A 27,862-nucleotide genomic window follows, 5' to 3' on the forward strand; every position below is an offset into this window, starting at 1 on the left:
AGCCGAGGTTTTGTGGAGAAGAAGGAATTCTGTCTCCAGACTATAATACAGAGATCCTGCCTGAGTTTTCAGCTGGCCTGCCTACCCTATGGATTTCAGACTTGTGCGCCCCCATAGCTGTGTCAGCCAATTCCCTAAAATCAATCCCTCTCTCTCTTTCTCTCTATATATCCTATTGCTTCTGTCTCTCTGGAGAACCCTGACTGACACACTCACAGAGGACTCCTATGATGATAAAGTAGATCAGCAGCTAACAAATGACAACTCTAAGTGGCTTCAAGTGAAGATTTTAGAGTATAGTAGAAAAGAAACCTAATCAGTTTGATAACATAAGCTCTAAATGGATAAACATGAAAAGATAAAGAGCTTCAGAAAATAAAACTTGAATCATGCCACTAACATGAGAAAAGCTGTCTTCAGGGAGTCTCGGGCTATCTGAGGACATGCACCTGGTAACAGAGGACCCCTATCCCATACTCATCCACTCGGACATCTATAGGAAGATGTTTATTGAACATCTACTCCCGGCCAAGTGTTCTTATCCAGAGCAAATAACAAAACCAGGCATTCTCAGAGCTGCTATTCCACTTGTATCTATGAAAAGCACTGGGTCCAGAAGAGCGTTGGGGGCCAGCATATTGCAGCTTACCTGTAGAAAATGGTTGATAGATGCGTCATGAAGTCCCAGGGCTTGCTCAACACCTGCTAATTCCCTCAATATTGGTACACACTCGAGACTTTTTTCACCTCTACTGATCTCAATATATTCTAAAGCCTCTTGGTAGTGGGGCAGAGCTTCTTTTGGTTTCTTCTGACTTTGATATATCCTAAAAAAAAAAAAATCAAAGAGATTATTTCTTAAATAATTAGAAAACATATAGGTGGGAAAATATATAGGTCTGGTGGTTAGGATTTGGCTCTCTGACCCCTGTTGTCCAGGTTCACTTCCTAGCCAGCTAGGTTTTTGTTTCCTCCAAAGAGGCAGCAGGGCATGATGATCAAGTGGATAGACTTTAGAATAATGAGGAAGTTTTGAATCCTGGCTCCACTAGCTACCAGATGTGTGAATTTCCAGTTGCTTCACAGCTTTCTCATCTCTAAATTAAGAATAATAACAGTGCCTACTTTATTGGGTTACAATGAAGATTAAATTAATTAATACTCATAAAAACACCTAGAACAGTCTCTGACACATAGTAAGTGCTACGTAGGTATTGGTTTAAAGAACATAAAATACTTTAACAAACAATAATAGCAACCACACAGGATGCCGAGATGCTGATAACTGATCTGTTGAGAAATTATAGAAATTTCCCAGTATTGGTGAGGGTATAAAGCACTCTCATGAACTGTAAGAATATAATTTGAACATAAACTTTTCTATATCAAAATTATACATATATAAGTACACACATATTTCTGCTAGTGGCACTTTATTAGTTTATCATAAAGAGATACTCTGGCAGGACAAGAAGATATGTACAAGAATGTTTACCTAAGCACTCTTTGTAATAGTGGAAAAGTACAAAGCACTTAAAATACACAAATAGGAGATCATCAAGCAGATTACAGTAAGTACATCTATACTGTGGAATGCCACATAGCCCTTAAAGTTAATGTTGATCCAGATTTACCAACATAGAAGTATAAAAGGCAGAATACAAAAATGCTTTGTATAGTATCTCATGCTGGTGAAAATGTTACATTTAATCTATATATACACATATGCATCAAGAGCTATCTAAATGAACAGTAAAATGTGAGCAATAGTTATCTTTAAGGGGTTGGCTGTGATTTTATTTTCCATTTATGCTTTCTAAATTTCCCATTTTTTTCTATAAAATGATATTACTTTGACATTAGAAAAATGTTAATTTAAAAATTGTAAGTTAAGGTGGCGGGGCAAAGGTTCTTGTCGCTTTTCAGGATAAAATGCTGTCACATTAAAAAATATATCGCTTTATTTTATTCAGAAAACATAACAGCAGACATTTAAAAACAATCTTCTCTAAAATATTTGTTAAGAAATAGAAACATTTTCTTGCATGGAAAAACTTTATACATAAAATTCATCATGAAAGGTTACCAACCCTTTCTATTGTTACCCTTTACTCTAGAATCTTTACTACAAAAAGGTCTTATAATTCCCATCTGCACATCAGTAAACAGAGACATAATGTGAGAAAGTAACTAGGAAACCACAAAAAAAGAGGTCTCATTTGCAACTCAGTCACTGGAATTTTTTCACAACCATTTTTGTTCTCTAATAAATTTCAAAGGAATTGATTGATAGAAGTAAAGATGTTCTTCAGATCTGTGGTTCAGATGGCCACAGTGAAATAAAATCCTGACTGGACAGCTTATGAACTGGGATACCTTCTCCAATCGGAAAGAGGTTTAAAACATGGGCAGCGGTCAGGGATATGTTCCTGGACCAAACAGGGTCCAGGTTGCAGCTTGCAGCAACTCTTCATCTTAGAAAGGAAGAGATAAATAGGTGACTGAGTAATGCCGGACTTGCTTTCTGATTCTTACCGAGCTTTGGATGTTGTGAGTAATAATTAGCTTTGTAAGTATCATATTTTATTTTTGAAGAGAAAATCCACTAGCATCTTGAGGTGATAGAAAGAGGCTTTGAAACATATGGCTGATAACAAATCACTCAGGCAAAAATTAGTTTCTGGTAGACAAATGTTTCAGAACAATTGAAAACAGGAGTCAGCAAACCATGGCCTGTACACCAAATATGCTCACTGTCTATTTTTGTAAATAAAGTTTTATTCGCACACAGCCATGCCCACTTGTTTACGAATTGTCTCTGGCTGCTTTTGCACCAATGGCAGAGTTGTGTAGTTGCAAGACACCTACAAAGTCTGAAATATTTACTGTCTGGGCCTTTACAGAAGAAGTTTACTAACCTCTGGTCTAGAATCTAGAGAAAGCTACATACTTTCAAAATGACCTCAGATTTTTTTCTGTCTAATTTAGCCTAGAGAACTCCAACAATGCCACAAATATTTGAGCAAAGGAAAAAAAATCATCTTCCTTTCTCGGGTACATAAATGATGAAGCCTGTGCCAAGGAAATAACAGGTCTTTTGTTTGCAAGGCCGCTGTAAAAATCATAGAAGGGTAATAGAGCAAATACAAATGTCAAGATGACTTCATTTGAGGAACAGCTTTAAAAGAAAGCAATATTCAAAGCTTAGTAATCAAGCTTATAAATGAAAAAAAGTAAACAATAACAAGACATAAGTTAATTCATATAATAACAATTGTTCCTTTCCTGAGATAGAGCATGAAAGAAAAGCATTTGAGAGTTTGTAATGGTGGAAAACAGGGACAACTTGTAGCCATTTACCTACTCTTAGCCAAAAGCATGGCATATTGCTCCAGGTTGACACACTTTTTCAGGTATCAGAAAGTCATCCTTCAGATACCTGACCCTTGGAGACAATTTTATAAAAAGAAGAACCCAGGATGAGAGGCAGGACCATCAGTTACAAGTACTGCAGCAGGAGTAGAAAACCCAAACTGTAGGTTTTTTTGTTTTTAGGAGAGAGAGAGAGAGTGCAAGCCGCAGAGGGAGACACAGAGAGAAAATTCTAGCAGGCTGCATGCCCAGTGTGGAGGCTGATGCAGGGCTCGATCTCATGAGTCGGATGTTCAACCAACTGAGCTACCCAGATGCCCCCCCAAACTGTAGTTGGAGCATCCTTACAGACAAGACTGTACAACCTTGGGCAAAAGCATAATGTCTCTGACCCTTGGTGTCCAATACAGTTGATGTAGAACCAAGGAAGATGTCTGAAATGATTTGCAAACTGAGGCAAGTCATACAGATTGGTATTAAGTGCCTATACGTCATCATACCTTTTACCCCTTCCCCTCCCAACCACTGGTCTACATGGAACTGAGTGCTACAGCTTCAGGTTGGGTTCTTCTTTTGAAATGGGCTCCACTGTGGTTTCATACTCACCACATAAGATTTTGGAAAGTCCAAATAATAAGCATAATCAGTCAAACTCATGTGCCAGCTGAGCTTTTAAAGAATTTGAGAATAATTTATTATAGGAATAATACATATTCATCATTAAAAGAAAAGATACAGAAATTTATATATATATATATATATATATATAATTGCAACAACCAAAGATGAGTACTGCACACCTTGATATATATGCTTTCAGATGATTTTCTATGAATATTTTTTTAAATGGATCATAATGTTTGAGAACCTGCTTCTTTCACTTAATCATATAACAAAATGTGGCAATGAATGCTATCACATCACTTTTAGTGGCTGAGTGGTGTCACGTCAGATTTAATTGACCACTCATCTTCAAAAATAGTATTAGTTAGGAAGTTTAAAAAATGTTTTGTGGAAAATTTTTACCAATCATATTTCTGATGAGGGACTTACATCCAGAATATATAAACAACTCTTGCAACATAATAAAAAGACAACGCAATTTAAATATGAATAAAGTTTCTAAGTAGTCATTTTTCCATAGAAGATATACAAATGGTCAATAAGCACATAAGAAGATGTTCATCATCATTAATCATCAAGGAGATACACATCGAAACTACAGTGAGGTACTACTTCATACCCACTAGGACAGTGGCTGTAATAATGATAAAGAAAGATAGTAACAAGTGTTGGCAAGGATGTGGGAAAACTGGAACCTTATGTACTGCTGGTGGGAATATAAAATGGTGCAGCTACTTTGGAAAATAGGAGCAGTTCCTCAAAAGTTTAAACATAGAATTACAGTATGACCCATTAATTCCACTCCTATGTGTATGTCCCCCCAAATGAAGACATGTATCCACATAAAAACTTGTACACAATGTTCATAACAGTACTATTCATAAGAGTCAAAAAGCCCAAACAACCCAAACCTCCCCGAAGGAATGTTCATTCTGAGCAATGAGTAAATAAAATCTGGTATATCCATACAATGGAATATTGCTCAGTCATCAAAAGGAAGTACTGATACATGTTAAAGTATGGATGAACCTTGAAAAAAGTATGCCAAAGGAAAAAGGGCAGTTACAAATAACCTAATCTTATACCTAAAGGAGCTACAAAAAGAACAACAAATAAAACTTAAAACCAGCAGAAGGACGGAAACAAGATGAGAGCAGAAATAAATGATGCAGAAACTAAAAAAACAACAGAACAAATCAATGAGACCAGGACCTGGTTCTTTGAAAAAAATCAATAAAATTGATAAACCTCTAGCCAGACTTACCAAGAAAAAAAGAGAAAGGACTTGAATAAATAAAATTACAATTGAGCGAGAAGAAATAACCAACACCACAGAAATACAAACAATTATAAGAGAATATTATGGAAAACTATATGCCAAGAAACTGGACAACCTAGAAGAAATGGATAAATTCCTAGAAACATATAAACTACTGAAACTGAAATGGGAAGAAATAGAAAACTTGAACAGACCCATAACCAGGAATGAAACTGAATCGGTAATCAAAAAACTCCCAACAAACAGAAGTCCAGGACCAGATGGCTTCACAGGGGAATTCTACCAAACATTTAAAGAACAGTTAATACCTATTCTTCTCAAACTATTCCAAAAGTTAGGAAAACTTCCAAATTCATTCTCTGAGGCCAGCATTGCCCTGATACCAAAACCAGACAGAAGACTCCACTAAAAAAGAGAACTATAGGCCAATATCCCTGATGAACACAGATGCAAAAATCCTCAACAAAATACTAGCAAACCAAATCCAACAACACATTAAAAAATCATTCACCACAATCAAGTAGGATTTATTCCTGAGCTGTAAGGTGGTTCAATGTTCACAAATCAATCAACTTGATACATCACATCATTAAGAGAAAGGATAAGAACTAGATGATAATTTCATAGATTCAGAAAAAATATGTGACAAAGTATAACATCTACTCATGATAAAAATCATCAATAAAGTAGGTTTAGAGGGAATATAGCTCAACATAATAAAGGCCATATATGAAAAACCCACAGCTAGCATCATCATTAATGGAGAAAAACTGAGAGCTTTTCCCCAAAGTCAGGAAAAAGACAAGGATGTTCACTATCACCACTTTTATTCAACACAGTACTGGAAGTCCTAGCCACAGCAAGAGACAACAAAAAGAAATAAAGGTCATCCAAATCAGTAAGGAAGTAAAACCTTCACTCTGTGCACATGATATGATACCATATATAGAAAACCCAAAGATTCCATCAAAAAACTGCTAGAACTGACAAATTCAGTAAAGTTGCAGGATACAAAATCAATGTACAGAAATCCATTGCATTTCTATACACCAGTAATGAAGCCACAGAAAAAGAAATGAAGGAAACAGTCCCATTCACAATTGCACCAAAAATAATGATATCAAGGGATAAACCTAAATAAAGAGGTCAAAGACTTGTACTTGAAAACTATAGAATACTGATGAAAGAAACTGAAGACAATACAAAGAAATGGAAAGACATCCCATGCTCATGATTGCAAGAACAAATATTGTTAAAATGTCTATACTGCCCAAAGCAATCTGCACATTTAATGCAATCCCTATCAAAATACATTTTGATTGCATTTTTCACAGAAGAACAATCCTAAAATTTGTATGAAACCACAAAAGACCCCAAATAGCCAAAGCATTCTTGAAAAAGAAAAGCAAAGCTGGAGGCATCACAATTTCAGACTTCAAGTTATATTATAAAGCTGTAGTAATCAAAATGGTATGGTATTGGCGCAAAAATAGACACATGAATCAATGGAACAGAACAGAAAACTCAGAAATAAACCCACAACTGCATGGTCAATTAATCTTCAACAAAGCAGGAAAGAATATCTAATGGAAGAAAGACAGTCTTGTCAACAAATGGTGTTGGGAAAACTGGACAGGAACATGCAGAAGAATGAAACTGGGGGCACCTGGGTGGCTTAGTTAGTTAAGCATCTGACTCTTGGTTTCAGCTCAGGTCATGATCTACTGGGCTCTGCACTGAGTGCAGAGTCTGCTTAAGACTCTCCCTCTTCCTCTGCCCCTCCCCCTGCTTGTGTGCACGCTCTCTCTAAAATAAATAAATAAATCTTAAAAAAAGAGAGAGAATGAAACTTGACCGCTTACTTACACCATATACAAAAACAAATTAAAAATGGATTAAAGATATAAATGTGAGACCCGAAATAAAAAAATCCTAGAAGAGAACACAGGCAGTAACTTCTCTGACATTGGCTGAAGGAACTTCTTCTCAGTTATGTCTCCAGAGACAAGGGAAACAAAAGCAAAAATAAACTATTGGGACTGCATCAAAATAAAAAGCTTCTGCATGGTGAAGAAAACAATCAACAAAACTAAAAGGCAACCTAGGGAATGGGAGAAGATATTTGCAAATGACATATCCAAGAAAGGGTTAGTATCCAAAATATATAAAGAACTTATAAAACTCAACACACAAAAAATGAATAATCCAATTATAAAATGGGCAGAAGACATGAACAGAGATATCTCCAAAGAAGATATACAGATGGCCAACAGACACATAAAAAGATGTTCACCATCACTCACCATTAGGGAAATACAAATCAAAACCACAATGAGATACGACCTCACACCTGTCAGAATGGCTAAAATCAACAACACAAGAAACAACAGTTGTTGGTGAGGATGTGGAGAAAAAGGAACACTCATGCACTGTTTATGGGAATGTGAACTGGTAGAGCCACTGTGGAAAACAGTATGGAGGTTCCTCAAAAAGTTAAAAATAGAACTATCCTACCATCCAGCAATCCCACTACTGGGTATTTACCCAAAGAATACAAAAATGCTAATTCAAAGGGATACATGCACCCCTATGTTTATAGTAGCATTAATTACAATAGCCAAATTGTAGAAACAGCCTAAATGTCCACTGATTGATGATCGTGATGTATATATTAATGGAATTTTATTCAGCCATAAAAAAAGAATGAAATCTTGCCATCTGCACTGACATGGATGGAGCTAGAGAGCATAATGAAAATGCTAAGCAAAGTAAGTCAGACAAAGACAAATACCATACGACTGCACTCATAGGTGGAATTTATTTTTTTTTTTTAAAGATTTTATTTATTCATTTGACAGAGAGAGAGACAGCGAGAGAGGGAACACAAGCAGGGGGAGTGGGAGAGGGAGAAGCCCGATAGGGGGCTCGATCCCAGGACCCTGGGATTATGACCTGAGCCGAAGGCAGATGCTTAATGACTGAGCCACCCAGGCGCCCCTCATATGTGGAATTTAAGAAACAAAACAAACGAGCAAAGGGGAAAAAAAGAGAAGAGACAAATCAAGAAACGGACTCCTGGGGTGCCTGGCTGGCTCAGTGCGTAGTGCATGTGACTCTTGATCTCGGGGTTGTAAGTTTGAGCCAAATGGTTGGTGTAGAGATTAGTTAAAAAAAATCTCTGGGTTCCTGGCTGGCTCAGTTGGTTAAGCATCCGCTTTTGGCTCACGTCATGATCCCAGAGTCCTGGGATTGAGCCCTGCATCGGGCTCCCTGTTCAGTGAGGGGTATGTTTCTCCCTCTCCTTCTGCCCCGCCCCCTGCTTGTACTCTCTCTCGCAAATACATAAAAATCTTTAAAATAAAAAAAATTTAATTGTTTTTTAAAAATTAAAAAAAAAACAGACTCTTAACTCTAGAGAACAAACTGATGGTTGCTGGGGGGAGGTGGGTGGGGGACGGTTAAAGTAGGTGATGGGTAGGAGTGCGCTTGTTGTGATGAGCACCGGCTGATATATGGAAGTACTGAATCACTCTATTATACACCTGAGACTAACACTGTGTTAAAAAAAGAAAATGGAAAAAAAAAAAGCCAAGTCACAAAAGGCCACACATTGTATGATTCCATGTATATGAAATGTCCCAAATAGGCAATTCCACAGAGACAGAAAATAGATTAGTAGTTGTCAGGGGCTCGGGGAACATGGTAACAGAGACTGTTAATGGGATGAAAAAGCCAAAATGATTGTGGTAATGCTTGCACAACTCTTGTTAATATACTGAAAACCACTGAATTGTGTATTTCAATTGGGTAAGTTGTACGGTATGTTAATTACAGCTCAATAAATCTGTCCTTTAAAAAAGTTTGTTAACATTTGGAAGCGAAACTAAATATAGGTGAGATTTAGCGGTACCCGTAAAGCTAGTAATTTTTGTTTAAAAAATAATTGTAATAATGTTAAACAAAAATCAAAATATTTTTCTCCTAATATCATTCTTGGGCCAGTCATAGCTAACCAGCACAAAGCAGTTCAGAAAAAGATGTGTGCTGGCTTTAAATTGGTCCTGCATGATTAGGCGATCCTACCCATCTGTTTTGGGGCAGAGGATTAGGAGAGCAGAGAATGCTGTGGGTCCTGATGCACCTGACACTCAGCAATGGGCATTCCCAAGGGGAGGCCATAAATTGGGCTTGGACACTGAGCTACTGGCTTCACTCTAATCTTTCAGAGCTGTAAGCATACTTCCTGATGAGCTCTAAGGCTAGGGTCTCCTGGGGGAATGCCTAGGTCTATGAAAAGTATAATCCTAATGAGAAAGCAGGAAATTCATGGAGAGAAAAGCCATAGAAAATCATTCTTAACATTGTATTCTGGTAAATACTCCGTAAGCTGAAATATGTTCATATATTTCTTATTATGACCTCTGCAGAATGCAGATATGGAAGAATCCATTAACTGGTGATAAACCCAGAATCTTTTTCCTTTGGCTGATTGTGTCAAGCCAATAAGCTGAGGTTAAGGAAATTAGTTGGAGGGCCGGTGAGTCATAGAAGAAAGGTAAGTTCTATATAGCTTCCAAAGTTACCCAGATGAGCGGAATTCAGAGTGTGTCAAAGATGGGCCAGAATAGAAAGGCCAATCCCCCCGCCAAGTCAGTGCTGTCCCCCAGGCCATCTGGGGGCACAGTTTTGGAGTACTGGTCCAGCAGTAAGGAGCTCAAACTCCTGCCTGCAGGGCCTGGCTCTGCACCCACAGCCTCCTGCTCCTTCCTCTGTGCCTAAGTTCTGATGGATACCTGCCCGAGGGGGCAAATGGCAGTTTCGGTTCAGCCCATGCTCTGCAGAATGAGCTGTGCACTTAGATACAAGGCTATCTTTGCCTGGAAGAGAGGGCACCCTTTCCAATTCTCGCAAAGACTCTGTCCCTCATCCAACCATGCACAACGGTGGCAGAGAGGTGACAGTGACTTTGCTGGGACCTGACTTTCCCTGGACTTGATGAGTTCAGATGACTCTTGAATGTCACCTAAACCTTCCCCTCTGGCTTCCCTGATGCCAGCCTCCTTTCAGCTCCTTCTTTGTGTCTTGTGGCTCTTTCCTCTGGGTGTTTGCTGGAACTTCTAGCTGGAATGTTCTTTCTTTCTTCCATCTCTGCCTGGCAAACTTCCATTCATCTTCTTAACTACTGTTCCTCTTTTAGTTTTAGCTTAGCAGTCTCCTCCTTTAGGAAGGCTTCCCTGACAAGGGCCAGGATAAGAGTGTGACCATGGAGACACCTAGGACACATCATTGAAGGTGGCACTCATTCTCAGGGGCAGGCAAGTGTAGGGTGGGCATCTGAGAGTAAGTGCCTCCTTAAATGGTGTGGCTTGGGCACTTGGCTTTCTCATCTTAATCCCTGCTCTGTTCCCTGACACCCCAGTCTAGGTTGGGTGCTTCCAAGAACACCTGACTGTGCTCCCATGGAGCTGTGAACCTTCCCTGCTCAGGAAACATCCCCCATGCTATAGTATAAGTGCCTGGTAACTTGGTGCCAATCCTTTTAGTGCTGGGCTCTATGAAGGTAGGGTCCAAGGCTGCCTCCCTGGTCTTGGCAGCCCAGCACCTTGCAGTACCTGACACAAAGTGCACGCCAGCTGCCTGATGGAAGGAAGGAGGAGAAGCTGAGGAGGGAGGGAAGAAGAAACAACCTACAAATACAATCCATTAGCTTAGAGACTCTGAGGCTATAGTTCATAACTGAATTTTCATAGATTCCAGAATAAAGTTTATGACAAAAATCTTCACACACACACACACACACACACACACACACACACACACACACACACAAAAGCACATATTTTCACATTGATTTGGTAGCAAGAATATTATAGACTACTGATCTAATTAAAGGCTGGAGAAGTTGTTGATATTTTATAAAAGGTGGAATAAAAGAAACCTTGTAGGAACCTAATAGGGCTTGAATTGTATCCTCCCACCCAAATTCATATGTTCAAGTCCTCACCTCCAGTACTTGAGAATGTGACTTTATTTGGGAATAAGGTTGTTGTAGATATAATTAGTTAAATTAAGAAGATGTCATACTAGAGTAGGGGGACCCCTAATCCAAAACGACTGGTGTCCTTACAAAAAGGACACAAAGACACACACAGAGGGAGAAGGCCACGTGAAGATGAGGCAAGATTGGGGTCATGCATCTATAAGCCAAGGAATGCCAAAGATTGCCAGGAACCCCCCAGAAGCTGGGAGACAGGCCTGGAACAGATCCTCCCTCACAGTCCCCAGAAGGAACCAATCCTGTCAACACTTTTATCTCAGATTTCCAGCCTCCAGCACTATGAGAGAACTTTCTCTTGTTCACGTCACCTAGTTGGTGGTACTTTGTTACGGCAGTCCTTGCAAACTAATATGGAACACCCCCCCCCCCCCCCCCCCCGGCCAACTCCAGGCCCAGAGATTTCTCTTCCTTCAGCCCCCTAATAGAACGAACACTGGGTATACTCACTCAGAGCAGCTACTTTGACATGGGAGCACCATTTTTTTTTCTCTTTAATCACACTATGCTCAAGTCCCACTTTGTATTATCTCCCTGCCTAGAAATTTAATTTGAATATTGCAGGGAAGAAGACCCAGAAGCAGGCAAATTCAGCAGGAAAAAACACATGATTTTCACTGGCCATAGTTCTGCCTTTGAAACCAGAATGTCCAAATGAAAGCACATCTCACGAATCCCATGACATCCAGCCAGCTGAGCTTAGCAGGGAGCCAGCCCCAAAGGGACACAATCACACACAAGGCGTCCATATTTGAAGGTGACCTGTTGCCATTTCTGAACACACTAAACTTAAAAGATTTTTTTGTCAGCCGATTATTGGCCCCAAGTTTCAAACCACTGAATTCTTCAAACCCTGAGTCCTTCTTTCTCTTGTAGCTGAAACGACTTACCCCCTTACTTAGGTCATCCACAGGGGAAAAAAATTAGATCCCTCACATTATGTACACAAAAGTTCTAAGTGGACTAGAGAGGCCTAAATTTAAAAAGCAAAACTGTGATATGTTTGAGAGAAAAATATAAGAAAAAGTAATTTCATGACTTTGGGAAGAGAAGGATTTTTTTAAACAAGATACAAAAAAATATAAATCAGAACAGAAAAGTTGGGTATATTGAGTCACCTTAAAAATAAAAACTCCCAGGGGCACCTGGGTGGCTCAGTTGTTAAGTATCTGCCTTCAGCTCAGGTCATAATCCCAGGGTCCTGGGATCGAGCCCCGCATCGGGCTCCCTGCTCAGCAGGAAGCCTGCTTCTCCCTCTCCCACTCCCTCTGCTTGTGTTCCCTCTCTCGCTGTGTCTCTTTCTGTCAAATAAATAAATAAAATCTTAAAAAAACAAAAACAAAAAACTCCCGTACATCAAAAGTCAACATAAAGAAAGTGAAAAGCCCAAACTATGCCCGCTCTGGGAATACATACAATATATGTAAGCATCAAATAACCTGTCAGAAATATGAAGAATGTCTACAAATTAATAAGAAAAATACAAACAGCCCAATTTAAAAAATGAGCAAAAGATATGAATAGACAATTCACAGAACATGATTTCCAAATGTCCAGCAAACATATGAAAAGATGTTCAAACTTGCTATTAGGGAAATGCAGTTAAAGAAACCATACGATTGGCACAGATAATAAGTCTGACGGTATCGAGTGTTGGCAAGGATGTGGAGTAATGGAGAATTTCCATATCCTACTGGCGAGAGCATAGATTGGTGTTTGGCAAACCTGGTAAAGTTGAGAATGTGGATATTTGTCAAGTGAGCAACTCCACTCCTGGGCATAGACCTCAGAGATAATCTTGAACGTGTGCCCAAAGAGACATGTACAAGAGTGAAACTGGAATTTCATCTCACTGAATTTATATGTTTGCCCTGTGAACACTGATGATTAAGTTAGGGGAAAACAGATGGATAAAACACAATGTGTGGGTTTAAAAGCAAAAGACTAGAAGGGAGCCTGGGTGGCTCAGGTCGTTAAACACCTGACTTGATTTCAGCTCAGGTCATGATCTTGGGGTTGTGATTCAAGCCCTGTGATGGGCTCCACACTGGGTGTGGAGCTCTACTTAAAAAAAATAAATAAATAAATAAAATGAAGAGATAGAGATATATGTAATAGCTGACATGGGTACATCTCAAAAATACAAATGTAATTGGGGGGGAGCAAGCTACAGAAGGAAATATACATAGAAAGTTTTAAAAGTGAGAAATAATACTGCATATTTTCATGGCTATATATATGTATATGTATATATACATATTTCATTCAGAGGAATGAAAAACACTAAATTAAGGATAATAACTGCCTGTAAAGTTAGGGGGTGGGGGGGAGGACACAGAACAGGCCTCCACGTACCTGAAATGTCCTATTTGGTAAGCTTGGAGTGTGTATGTATTTGCCTAACAACATCTGTACTTTTATGCTATTCCAAAGGTGAACAAATACAACCCTCTCTGGTTTAGTGTATGCAAAGAATGAAGCACGTTCTAGGCCTCGCCCCTTGAGGCTGCTGCCAGCACCCTGATCCAGGGTCCTGGCACCCACAAGACCTCCAGAAACAGAGGCTTATCAAGCTAACATCATCTCCAATGAGGCTTCTGGAGCTCATCAAGGATATGCTGTTCATGTAAAAGAAAAGACAAAATAGAAAATAAAATTACTTTAGCTTCACAATATATTTAATAAAAAAGGAATGGAGGAGGTACGATCTCCGGAAATGCCTACATAATTGCCTTGTCTTTGCTGCCAACTCCCTTAAAGCCTCAGTCAATTTCAGGTAATCTCGACTGTCTCCTTGTGCTGCTAGTAATGTTTGGGATGTAACATTGTCTCCTTTCTGCTTCCCTCTGCCTGCGGGGAATGCTTTGAGGATTTATTGTCTCCTTGTGCCCATAATATGTTTAGGCAGCTTTAGGAAACACCAGACAGATGAAAAGATAGAGAGTTTTGAACAACAGAATGTGGCAGTATGTGAATTTGGCTGGTCTGCAACTTCAACCACAACATATTTTATTGAATGAAAATACATCCACAGTAATTCTCCAAAGCGCGTGACGAGACACTATCTAATTTCAGATGGGCTTCAGAAGAGCTCACAGGGACGGAGCCTTGTTTCAACAGGCCATAGACAAATGCAAGCTCTTTGGTATTACCAAGACAACAGAGAGTGTCTTTTTAACAGCTCTGGAATTTGGGGGCACCTGGGTGGCTCAGTTGGTTAAGCACCTGCCTTAGGCTCAGGTCATGATCCCTGGGATCATAAGTCCTGGGATTGGGCTCCCTGCTCAGCAGGGATTCTGCTTCTCCCTTTCTCCCTGCTCTCCCCCTACTCATGCTCTCTCTCTCTCTCAAATAAATAAATAAAATCTTTAAAAATAAATAAATATTTGCAATGACGTGGATGGAACTAGAGGGTACTATGCTAAGTGAAATAAGTCAATCGGAGAAAGACAAGTATCATATGATCTCACTGATATGAGGAATTTGAGAAACAAGGCAGAGGATCATAGGGGAAGGGAGGGAAAAATGAAACAAGATGAAACCAGACAGGGAGACAAACCATAAGAGACTCTTAATCACAGGAAACAAATTGAGGGTTGCTGGAATGGAGGGGGTGGAAGGGATGGGGTGGCTGGGTGATGGACATTGGGGAGGGTAGGTGCTATGGTGAGCGCTGTGAATTGTGTAAGACTGATGAATCACAGACCTGTACCCCTGAAACAAATAATACATTATATGTTAATTAAAAAATTAAAAACAGAAATAAATAAATAAATAAAAGCTCTGGAACTTGGCAAGAATATGGAGCAACAACAAAAAGCAAAGGTTTTATGGGAAGGTTGCTGATAATTGAAATCTGATGAGAAATCAATCTGGAAAGAGGACAAGTGGGATTTTCCAGAGGCAGAGGGAGAAAAGGCTTACATCTGGATCTCTTTGTCTACCCTCTGGCACACACAGCTAAAGGCTTTGCTCTGTAGACTGTATTGTAAGGTGTCTGTTCTGCACAGTGAATGTGATCTGGGCCGTGGTGAGGAGCTGGGGCACCCAAGTTTGGTAGACCTGGCTCTGCTCTGCCATTCCCAGCTGTGTGACCTTGGGAAATGACCTCCCTTCTCCTCGGTTGCTCCATTTGAAAATGGTACTAGGAAGAGTGACCAGCACATAGGACTAAATGAGACCAGATCTAAAAGGCACCTTGCAAGAGCCTGACACAGAAGGTGGTCAAGAGTTAGTAGCTGGTGTCATTGCCTAAAATCATCGTTATCACTTGTAGTTGTGTAAGGAAATATGTATTATAAGGAGGTAGTGTTAGAAAGGGAAAGAGAAAAATATAGTGCTCTGAAATTTAAGACTTTAAGGGACTGAAGAAATAGAAAGCAGATAAAATATATGAAGGTAATCTGTGCCATGTAGGGTTTTGTGCTTCTCCACATTAAAAAAAACCCTGATTTTTCAAAAATCAGATTTTGTGTAAGGGTAGCACATTTCTTTAATCAAAGGAATACAGGACAAAGAAGAGCACCAGAAAAAAATCAATCATTTCCTTCTTTGTGAAACAAGCATAAGGCATGCCAGGCAAATAGTGTCCATTGGGAGTTGCTGACAGGAGAAACATCTTGGGAGAAGAACAGGGCATTTCCCGGAGGAGGAGAGAAGCAGGGCTTTGGACACATGAGCATTTGTCAGAGCCTTTATACTCAAAAAAGAGATGTAGAGAAGGTGATTTTTTTTTGGTAAGATTTTATTTATTTATTTGACACAGAGAGAGACAACTAGAGAGAGAACACAAGCAGGGGGAGTGGGAGAGGGAGAAGCAGGCTTCCTGCTGAGCAGGGTGCTCAATGCGAAGCTTGATCCCAGGACCCTGGGATCATGACCTGAGCCAAAGGCAGGTGCTTAACAACTGAGCCACTCAGGTGCCCCGAGAAGGTGATTCTTTAAAGACACACATCGACAGAGGTATAAGCTTAACACCAAGGACCTCCACATGATGGTATAAACTTAAAAACAAAACAAAACGGTTGAGTCCTGAAAGTAAGATTTAGAGATTACTGAACACCGTAGGACCTAAAAGCAAGAGAGTAAAGATGATTACTGAAGTATCAAAAATTCTCAATAAAAGCCACTGGGGATGCTTTATGGGGAAGCCCATGGAACTAAGTCGAATTTCAGCATCCCAATGACGTGGTAGCAGGTAGATACACATGAGGTCCCACATACCGTTGTTTATTCCATTACCTCTACCCCTTCCCAGGAAGTCCTGGCCAAGGGAGGAAACTTCCTCATCTCCTTTCCTCTTGGGAAAGCTTATGTTAGAATCACTTTCCAAATCTCATGACTATAATGGATCAAGAAGAAGCAAGACAAAGAAACAAAGTCAAGCTAAAAAAAAAACAAACATAAGACTATCTTAATTTTAATGTAGGTGGTTCACAAAAGTAAAGACAAAGAGTGCTTAGCCTTTCCCAAGTCACAGGATAAGAACAGGAAAGAATATTGCATTCCAGGGGCAGTCTTGAAGTATAGAATCTTAGTCTGCGATATAAGCACATGCTTTAAAACCAAATTGTTTCCGAGATGAAACTGCACAAAGAGAAATGTCCCACTGGATAGTAACTATAATAACTACTTTTTAAAAAGGGTCTACCAGGGCTCCTGGCTGGCTCAGTCTGTAGGGCATGCCACTCTTGATCTCAGGGTCATGAGTTTGAGCCCCACACTGGGTGCAGAGATTACTTAAAAAAATAAAATCTTGGGGCACCTGGGTGGCTCAGTTGGTTGGGCAGCTGACTCTTGATTTCAGGTTAGGTCATGATCTCAGGGTCATGAGATCCAGCCCTGCCTCGGCTCCATGCTGGGCATGGAGCCTGCTTAAGATTCTTTCTCTTTCTCTCCCTCTAGCCCTCCTCCTGCCCCCTTCCAACCCCCCCCCACTACTTGTATACGCATGCGCACTCTCTCTTAAAAATAAATAGACAAAGTCTAAAAAAAAAAAAAAAAAGGTCTACCATGTACCCAGATGCTTTAATGTGCGGTCTATTTCGTCATCACAGCAAACCTTGGAGGTCTGATCATTCCTCCCTTAACAGGAGAGGAGAGTGGGGGACTTGCCCATAGTCCTACAGCTGGGAGGGTGGAATGGATGCTGATTTGAACTCGGGGCTACCTGATTGTAAAGCCGACACTGTTGACTACACCACGTCCCATTCCTTTGAGATACAGGAGATGTCCTGTTGATGCTCTAGTTACCCCAAGTGCACTGAGAGCTAGTCAGCACAGCAACACCAGGCCAAGTGCTCACCAAGCAAGCTGTGGAGGACTCCAAAGATGACCTGTCACACAGTCCTAGGGAAAACCTAGACAGGTCACACGTTCTGGAGCAGCAGTAACTGGGGCAGAAAATAATTCTTAACACAGGAGAACGATGTGCCCATATTCACCAGCGAGTTTCTTGATCACATTTAGAAAAACAAGGGGGTTTTTTAGGAACACGTTTTGGACTTAGTCTCCAAAGTTAATGAATGATTAGTGAATAGGAAGTAGTGCTAGAATGGAGGAGGGCAGGTAAAAGGGACAAAGCTTCAGCCCACAGTTAGGGATAGAAGGCACGGACCATGAGTCACCGGCAGCATTCATCTATCAGCCCAAGGAGAAAAGAACCAGCCTGGCCTGATGGGCACCATAAAAGGCGAGGCAGAAGGAGGGGGAGGATGCATGAAAGATGTTTTCTTCCTTTTAAGAGGAACACAAACCCCGTGAGAGCTGCCTGAGACATTATCCTGGTCTTCTACGACCAAGACCTGGTAAAAGAAAAGGACCTTGGGGTTGTGAATATAAGCTGAAATGCACAAAAGCAAAGCCTCATACATTTCTAAAGCGGCTCTGTGTAGGCAAAATATTCATAACTCAATGAGGAAACGAGGCAGAGTGATCAAATGAAAACCATGCTGTTGAAACACGCAAGTTCCAGTGACTATGTCACTGCGAAGAACCAGGACTGAAAGAAGTTAAGTTTAAAACAACTCAGCTAGACACAAAGTAACTTTGTACAACAGCTGGAAACATTGACTTACATTCTTTTTTTTTTTAAAGATTTTATTTATTTATTTGACAGAGAGACGGCGAGAGAGAAGGAACACAAGCAGGGGGAGTGGGAGAGGGAGAAGTAGGCTTCCCGCGGAGCAGTGAGCCCGATGTGGGGCTCTATCCTAGGACCCTGGGTCAGGACCTGAGCCGAAGGCATACACTTAACGACTGAGCCACCATTCTTGGTGGGTAGATGTGTACGAGGCGCCATCTGCTGGCAAGATTTAGTACTGCTATTTGGAAAGAAATCTTAGAGGAGATGCCCGATTCTGGCCAAGGATAGTTTACCCTCTTTTTGTAGTAATACCGCTGGACATTAAATTCTCATAACACTGGTTAGGTTTCAACAGATGCAACAAGTATCAGCTCTGGGACCTCCGAGTTGCTTCTTTCCTCTCTTCCAATACAAGATAGAATACCTACTTCTGGGCGGGAAGAAATTCTGGACTGACAGGTCCTCCCAGTGATTCCTCTCTTTGGGTCTGGCTTCTTGCACGACCCATTATGTTTGTGAGAGTCATCCCTGATGTGAAGCAAAGGGGCAGTCTGATTATTTCCTTTGTACGAACAGATCACAATTTTATCTATTCTGCTTTGGTGAACAGTTGGGTTGTTTCTGATTCTTGGCTTTTACAAATAATGTAGCTTTGGACATTCTTGGCTGTCTTTTGGTGAACATACATGTGCATTTCTGTTCTATTTATGAGTGATACTGCTGTCATAGAGTAGATGAACATTTCAGTTTTGAAGATAAAGCCAGTTTTCTAAAGTAGTTATACCAAATATATTCACAACAACAACATATGAGAAAGCCTCTAAGAGCCTGACATCTTTACCAACACTTGATATTATTATCAGTCTTTTAAAAAACTTTAGCCAACCTTACGACCCAGCAATTGCACTTCTAGGTATTTACCCCAAGGACACAGATGTAGTGAAAAGAAGGGGCACCTGCACCTCAATGTTCATAGCAGCAATGTCCACAATAGCCAAACTGTGGAAGGAGCCGAGATGCCCTTCAACAGATTAATGGATAAAGAAGATGTGGTCCACATATACAATGGAATATTAATCAGCCATCAGAAAGGATGAATACCTGCCATTTGCATTGACATGAATGGAGCTGGAGGGGATTATGCTAAGTGAAATAAGTAAAGCAGAGAAAGACAATTATGACATCGTTTCACTCATATGTGGAACATAAGGAATAGTGAGTGCGGAGGACCATAGGGGAAGGGAGGGAAAACTGAATGGGAAGAAATTAGAGAGGAAGACAAACCATGAGAGACTCTGGACTCCAGGAAACAAACTGAGGGTTTCAGAGCTGAGGGGGTCGGGGAATGGGGTAACCTGGTGATAAGTATTAAGGAGGGCATGTGTGGTGATGAGCACTGGGTGTTATATGCAACTAATGAGTCGTTGAACACGATTCAAAAACTAATGATGTGCTATATGTTGGCTTATTTAACATAATAAAAAAAAGGTAAAAAAAAAACTTTAGCCATTCTAGTGGAGCTGTAGTAGTAGCTCATGACTTTAATTTTCACTTCCCTGAAGACTGATGAGGTGGAATATTTAAAATGCTTATTAGCTATGTGGGCATCCTTTTTTTTTTTTGTGGTCTCTTGCCCACTTTTCTATTGTTTGTCTTTGTTTTATTGATATATAGGAGTTCTTTACAGATTCTAGATATGAGCTCTCTGCCAGTTATGCATGTAATAAATATCTTCTTCCTCTCTATGGTATGAAATACATGGTGATTTAAACACAGAGGAGGGGGTCCAGGAGAGCAGACAAGAAATAGAAAGTCAAGAGAATGACATCAGAACTCTAGGACCCAGGGGTGGATGTGTCAGCACCACATTATTTAGTGAACAGTGTCACTGATGGGGACGCCTGGGTGGCTCAGTCGGTTAAGCATCTGCCTTCGGCTCAGGTCCTGGGATGAGCCTGCTTCTCCCTCTCCTCCTGCTCTCTCTCTCTCCCCCCCTCTCTCGTGTGCGTGTGCACGCGCTCTCTCTCTAATAAATAAATAAAATCTTTAAAAAAAATGTCACTGATATATGTGCCTTGGTTGTGGCTGCTGTGACATGACCATGGTCCTCTTTTGCTTCTGGACAATAGCCATGGAGAAGCCACAGACACAGCATCGTGGAGAAGCTCCTTCTGCTTGAAGACAGACTGTTCTGGCAGAGAACCTCCGGCCATGAGGTATCCAAAACGTCCTAAACTGGAAACTTACTGTGCAGATGACAATTTGATCCGTGCTTGAATTTCTATCCATTCCTCCTTTATAATCCTTCCACACTGCAGCAGCTCTTTTGCAAGTCGCTCTGCCTTGGACAAATTCTCTGAAGCTTCCTTAAATCTGGGCTGGGTTCAGGAAACTTCACACATGGCTCTAGATTCTGGGCCCCCAGTTCCTGGACATCCTTGGCTCTGAAACTTCCCATCACCCTTCCTGAGCCATTTGTCACTTTTTGATTTGGCCTTGAAAATGAGGGGCCTCTGGGTGGCTCAGTTGGTTAAAAGCGTCTGCCTCCGGCTCAGGTCGTGATCTCAGGGTCGGGCTCCCTGCTCCGCGGGGAGTCGGCTTCCCCCTTGGCCTCTGCCCCCTGCTCATGCTCTCTCTCTCTTGTTCTATCTCAAAGAAATAAATAAAATCTTAAAAAAAAAAAGAAAATTAAATATAAGCATTATGGGGGTCTTTTCTAGGTGGAAATATTGGAAACAGAAGGATACTTTTGAAGGGAGAGTAAGGCTCTCCCCATGGTATGGAACAGCTCGATCGAACACCTGAAAACATCCGTATTGTCGTCATAGGGAGGCACAATGGAGCTGGTAAGGATTTCTTTGGCTTTTTCTGCATGTTGCTTTGCTTGCAGTGACAGTCCTGTGGACAAAGAAAAAGCGGTCTCAGTTTCTCTTTCACTATAATTACCTCTGGCTGGGAAACTGAACGAAGTCTCCTTCACATATTGACAAGTGACACATAGAGATGGATCAGGGTGACATGAAATATTGTCCCGACTGTAAAAACCAAAGGAGTGGTTTACACCTAGTACTCAAGATAAATTTTTCCCCAAACGGCCTTTCTAGAAGTAAACAGAACGAGCAGGAACTGAACAACTTTGAAACCTCACCAATATCAGATATAAAATATGTTCTAAATAATTATAAAAAGCAAGGACTATAGCATTCTGGGCAGGAAATAAGATATTCAATTCTGGCTTTGTGACAGCGATCTTAATGAAATACTAAAAATTCTGAATCTTCTGCTTGTCTATCTATAATCACAACTTCAGAGAGTTATTTTAACAGAATACAAATACGGTGATAATCTACAAAAATTTACAAATATAATTTCAATGACAGAATGGGCTAATATGCTACAATCTCTTGTTCCTACAAGGTTATCGACTAACATGAAACAAAATGGGACAACAATGAGAAAAATAATCACTACCAAGCTCTAATTCCCCAGTGTGCTCCAGAGTTCTCCCATGGGCTTATTAGTTTGTGGTAAGGGTGACACGGGGGGTCACCGGTTAGGTTTCAGGGCTTTTCACTTCCCTATACTCCCATCCTCCTCTCCCACACCGACATCCTCTCCCACCCACATCCATACACCCCTGGTTTTATGTTTTTCCATTATATGAAATTGTATCTCAAATCTCTAAAAAAGCTGCCAAAAATCTGAAATTAATTCTGTTCCTGTGTCTATAAAACATAAGAATACATCTTCACATGGAAAAAATCCAGGGTATGTTCTCCATGTGGGAACTCTTAGAGAACTTTGTCTAATTTTTGTTTGTTTGAATGTTTAATTTAAATTCAATTTAATTAACATATATTGTATTATTAGTTGCAGAGGTAGAATTTAGTGATTCATCAGTTGCATACAACACCCAGTGCTCATTATTTCAGAGAATTTTGTCTAATTTTTTTAAAGCACACATTTAATCAACCTACAAGAAATTTATTAGTGCCAATTACACATGCAATATTACAAAAGATAAAGGCACGCTGTATTACCAACTTTGGTACATTCCCTCAAGGAACTCAGGCAACAGGAGGCAGTGTGGGTTGAGGTTTAAAAGCACCAGCTCTGACCTCAAACTGCCCAGAATGAGTTCCCTGAACTACCACTTACTCCGAAAACATTGGCTTCAGCTTCCTCAACTGTAAACAGTGATGATAATATTACCCCCCTTATAGGACTGTGATGAAGAATGAATGAGAACATGCATGGGAGATAGTTAGCATGATGCCTGGCATTCAATAAGACCTTAAGGAAGGGGCACCTGGGTGGCTCAGTTGTTAAGCGTCTGCCTTCGGCTCAGGTCATGATCCCAGGGTCCTGGGATTGAGCCCCGCACTGGGCTCCCTGCTCGGTGGGAAGCCTGCTTCTCCCTCTCCCCCTGTGTTCCCTCTCTCGCTGTCTCTCTCTCTCTGTCAAATAAATAAATAAATAAAATCTAAAAAAAAAAAAAGACCTTAAGGAAGAGTAGATGCTGCTTTCACTTTAAATTGAGAAAGAAAGACTATCATGCAAAAAGGTAGCAGGCTGTGGAAGAAAAGCATCATTTGAAATCCCAGATGCCAGGCCACTGGCGCTGGCGTGCAAAATCTAAGGTCTAAGCCTCGGATCATCTACTTACTAACAATGTAAATTGGGGCAAGCTGTTTCAGCTCACTCGTTCCCTCTGAATCTAAAAATATAGGAGGGGGTTAGGGTTTGAACTAGATGATCTCCAGGGTCCCCTCTGGCTCCAACAGTCTTTGATCTAATAGGTAGGACCAGCCGATAATCAGATTTAGCCAAATTTATTGGGTGGCAATTCTGTGCTGAGCATTGTGGTGTTTTCTACTTCTTGTTATTTTATGTATTCACTGGATCCATGCTGGGAAGTTAAGTACCACCATCATCATTATCATTGCTTTTCAGCTGAAGAAAGGAGTACAGAGATGTACTCTTATACAGCCATCCTAGGATGCCTAGTCAAAAGGAGACATGCTATCCTTCCCTGCGTCTATCCCCCTTTCTCTGTTTTCTTCTGGGGACACCTGGCCCCTGCACACCCAATCCATTCGATTTACCAAGGCCAGCTTGTCCCCCAGGATCCAGTGGAGCCAAAAGGCAGATCTAGCCAATCAGACTATTCCTTGCCTTTGACATACCATCCAAGTCAGCCCAATTAGAACCCCCAAATCCTGAGGTTTGGGGGGAAAGATGTTCTTTCTTTCCTGGGAATGCTGATGAGGGAAGGTTACAGCTTCTGCAAGACTTGCTGCTGCCACGTGGGCAGAGCCTGGGTAAAAATGAAGTCCATACAAGGGCACCTGGGTGGCTCAGTTGGTTAAGTTGGCTGCCTTCAGCTTGGGTCATGATCCCGGGGTCCTGGGATCGAGCCCGATAGCGGGCTTCCTGCTCGGCGGGGAGCCTGCTTCTCCATCTCCCTCTGCCTGCCTCTCTGCCTACTTGTGCTCTCTCTCTATCTCTCTGTCAAATCAATAAATAAAATCTTAAAAAAAAAAAAAATGAAGTCCATACAGAGAAAAACAGAGCCAAGCGGTGGGATAAGAGAGAAACACGGAACGATGACATTGTTTGAACGCCCGGATCTGGCTAAGTCTACAGCAAGTTTTACCCTTGGCTTTTCAAGTTGTATAAGCCAATACATTACCTTTTGTTCACTGCCAGCTTGATTTAGTCTCTTATTTATGTATTTGGGGGGGGAGGGGAGGGGTCACTTACAGGAAAGTGATTCTCCATCAAAACAAATGTGGATGGATCCTATTTTAGGCCCCTACTCCATGCATTGGGCCCCTCCTACAATGCCTTCCAAGCTAACAAATTCTCTTCCAAGAACTTTACATTTAAGATCATAAAAAAAGGGTCCGACAAAAAAAAAGACAAAACCAGCGAGGGAGACAAACCATAAGAGACTCTTAATCATAGGAAACAAACTGAGGGTTGCTGGAGGGGAGGAGGGGGATGGGGTAACTGGGTGATGGACATTAAGGAGGGCATGTGATGCAATAAGCACCAGGTGTTATATAAGACTGATGTATCACAGGCCTCCACCTCTGAAACCAATAATACATTATATGTTAATTAATTGAATTTAAATTTTCAAAAAGGGTCCTCAAAAGCCATCCAAAGGGCTAAAATCTTCCTTCTCTGTTTTAGATATCATAGAAAAAATCTCATTGACTCTTTCTGAAAGGAGATGGCTCTTCAATGTGTGGACAGGAGAATATTCAAGAAAACCTAATGAATCCTTCTAGGTAAGTGGGAGTCAAATTTCCATGAAAGAGCAGAAACCCATGGACTAACCTCCCCCACCCCCCGTCTGAGAGGAACTCACCTTTCAGCTGGAGGTAGCCCTGAGCCAGATTAATGTGTGCCTCCGCTAGTTTCCAATGGGAGTCGCCATAGCAAATTCTTGTCAGCGCTATGCAGCGCACCAGCTCATGGACAGCCTGTTTATACTGCGACGGACAGAAAATGGGCTTTACTAGTCAGCGACAACTGAAAACGGAGAGTGACAAAGCACAAAGTCAACTTGCACTTTAATCCAGTGTGTATTTCCTGAGTGCCTACTATGTGCAGGACGTGGTTGTAAGCACTTGGGATCCATCACAGAACAAAACAGGCAAAGATCTGTTTTGGGTGGGGTGAAACAGACAATAAATAGCAGAAACAAATAAAACAAGAAACAAGTAAAATTTATAGTACATTTCAATTTCTAAAACATTTAAGCTTGTAGTACATTATGAAAAATATAATAAATCAAGAAGACATAGAAAAACTAGAGCAGACTTGTCACCATTCCCCAGGGTTTCCAGCTGCCCAGCTATGAACACCATTCAGGCACCAGTGGGCAAGTTGGTAGTGGGTTTTGAAATAACACTCGCTAGTTCTCAATTCAAATACCCTTCTTAGCAGCCTAGGATATCAGCACGGCAATGAGGTTGGCAGGACTGACAAACAAATTTCGCTAAGGGAGTGAGAAGTCCATTTATATTCCGTGTCAGAACAAAGAGAACAGGGAGCTGGCCCCTCCAGCTCCAGGTCAGCTCAGAGTAACAATACATTCAAAGCGAGCCTGGTAGTTTTAAAATGTCACTCCAGAATTCCCTGACTCTTTCCGTCCAGCGGTGGGGGTCTAGGTCTCCTTCCCTTTGAATCTGGGCTTTATGACCGGCTGATGGAATATGGAGGAAATGATGTGGTGCCAGGTTTAGGGGCCCACACTTTAAGGAACTACAGGCTTCCAGTTTCTGTTTCTATTTAGAACATTTTATGGGCTGAATTGTGTGCTCCCATTCCCCAAACCCAAATGTTGGAGGCCCAAGTACTTCAGAATGTGACAGTATATGGAGAGAAGGCATAAAGTTGATGTTTAAAGACGTCAGTTGAAATGAGGTCGTTACGGTAGAGCCTTACTCCCATGTGACTCATGTCCTTATAAGACAAGGAAGAGACAGCAGGGAGAGGCACGCACAAAGGAAGAAGTGGGGACAGTGGGAGGACGCCCTCTGCAAGCTAGCCCTCCAAATGACGTCAACCTTGCCGACACTTTGATCTTCGGACTTGCAGCCTGTGGAACTCTGAGGAAATAAACTTCTGTTGTTGAAGCCACCCAGTCTGAGGTATTTGGGTATGGCAGCCCCAGCAAACTAATAACCTTACCACCATGCCATGAGGAAGCCTAAGTGGTCCCACGGAGAGGCCCAGGTAGGAAGGCATCAGCAGCTAACACCAATCAGTCAAAAATCTTGGCAGCGGATTCCCTCTTGGCAGACGGAGCCCAGCTAATGCTGGGAGTTAAGGGAATAGCTTCCATGGGGAGACAGCAAATGAATAGTGTATGAAAAAGAGAGATGATGAAAACACTGGGGAGTCTAGAGAGATAGTCTACCAAAAAGAGAGAGGACCTGATCTGATAATGGGTCTATCCAACCACAGATTTCTAAGAAGGGGGCTCTGTAGACCGGAAGTCAGTCCCCCCCACCCCCCTGCCCCCCAATCATAGCCTTGGTCCTCACTACCTGCAACTGGGACAGGGGTAGAGAAGAGCAGCCTGTCCTCCCCTCCACCTTCTCACTTGCTAGAACACAAAGTTCAAACGTCCCTTTGGCTTTCTGATCTTTATTCTGCCAGTTCCGGTGGCTTCATCCAACAGGCATGGGGAGGAGGTAGAGAGGAGAGAAGTACAAGTAGGCAGACAATTTCATAACTGGGATGAGCCTTGGAAATAATATAATCTGATGGAGCAGAGCATGGATCTAATTTTTTTTCTGCCAAAGACATGATTGTGATAATTTGAGAAATATGGATAAGGTTTATAGATTAGATGATAATACTGTACCAATGTTAGTTTCCTAACTTTAATCACTGTACCGTGGTTACCTGGAGAGTATCCTCCAAGATATTCAGGGGGTAAAGGACCGTAATACCTATAATTTACTCTCAGTTCAGAAAAATAATGACACACACAGAGACAAAGCCATAATGCAAACGTTAAAAATTGGTGAATCTTATAGACTTTCCTGTAAGTCTGAAAATATTTTAAAATTCAAAACTAGAAAAAAAATGGAAATTTTAAAAAGCCAATTACATCATGTTAATACTTTCCTGCAAACACTTTTAAGGCCTCCCAGGACACTCAGCTGGAGACCTATGAGGTCCTAAGTGAACTCCCTGCCTCTCCAACTGCATTTCACATCAGACCATGGTCTCTTCTTTTACTCCAAACACCTCAACTCGTTCCCACCTCATAGACTTTACATGTGCTGTCCCCTCACCCTGGAACTCTTTTCGCTTAGCTCCTCCACACTGGCTCCTTCACTTCTTAAGGTCTCAGCTCGCCTCTTCATAGACCAGCCCACTCTTTCCTTAACAGCACTTGACACAACCTCTAGCTCACTAGTGTATTTACAATGCTGATTGCCCCTCAGCAACATGAGGGCATTCAACCTGTCCATGCTGTTCACCACTGTATCCAGGGGTTCCTCACCTGAACTCCAGAACACAGAAAATAATTTAGTACCACTCCAGATCCACAGAAGAGATGTTACTTCTTTATGGACAGTAAATGATTTGGGGCATTCAGGCTTAATTCTCCTGCAGAACTCTGGTTGAGAAAGGCTGCCAGCCTACTGCCTACCTAGTACAGAGCTTGGCACGTAGTGGGTACTGAATAAATATGTGCTGCATAATGAATAAGCACATGTTCAAAACCAAATTCATGTCTCCTCTCCATAATCCTGCTCTTCCTCCTGTATTCATTACAATGGCAAAGGCACTGGCAAGCTTCCCACCACCCAAGCTGACTGAGATATAAGTCATGAATTGTATACACCCTCTGTGATTGGCTCTTGCTTCTACAACTCCTATGTCCCCTTAATCACCAGGCCCCACTGATTCACGTTTC

At 41.2% G+C, this 27,862-nt stretch overlaps 1 protein-coding gene and 1 long non-coding RNA gene across 11 annotated transcripts in view; one reads left to right on the forward strand and one right to left on the reverse strand.

The window, feature by feature from the left end:
- The window catches only part of LOC112840052 (uncharacterized), a 32,729-nt gene extending 12,103 nt beyond the window's left edge, over nt 1–20,626 (forward strand). Inside the window, exon 3 of the long non-coding RNA XR_003212372.2 lies at nt 20,544–20,626. This is a non-coding gene — a long non-coding RNA (uncharacterized lncRNA). The remainder of the gene's footprint in view (nt 1–20,543) is intronic.
- TTC23 (tetratricopeptide repeat domain 23) overlaps nt 1–27,862 on the reverse strand; it is an 89,964-nt gene that overhangs the window by 45,503 nt on the left and 16,599 nt on the right. For 8 of the 10 annotated variants that reach the window (XM_025893257.2, XM_025893254.2, XM_073882483.1 and 5 more), the window contains 4 exons: nt 24,791–24,914; nt 21,162–21,312; nt 20,662–20,787; nt 650–827 (listed from right to left, as the gene is read on the reverse strand). In XM_025893257.2, the coding sequence (XP_025749042.1) occupies nt 650–827; nt 20,662–20,787; nt 21,162–21,312; nt 24,791–24,914 (579 nt within the window). Of the gene's footprint in view, nt 1–649; nt 828–20,661; nt 20,788–21,161; nt 21,313–24,790; nt 24,915–26,118; nt 26,266–27,862 lie in introns of all 10 variants that reach the window. The other 2 variants (XM_073882488.1, XM_073882487.1) reach the window with 2 other exon arrangements.

This window comes from Callorhinus ursinus, unplaced genomic scaffold (genome assembly GCF_003265705.2).
Source record: "Callorhinus ursinus isolate GAN/ISIS: 27379988/994484 unplaced genomic scaffold, GSC_fseal_2.0 scaffold47, whole genome shotgun sequence".
Lineage (NCBI taxonomy): Eukaryota > Metazoa > Chordata > Mammalia > Carnivora > Otariidae > Callorhinus > Callorhinus ursinus.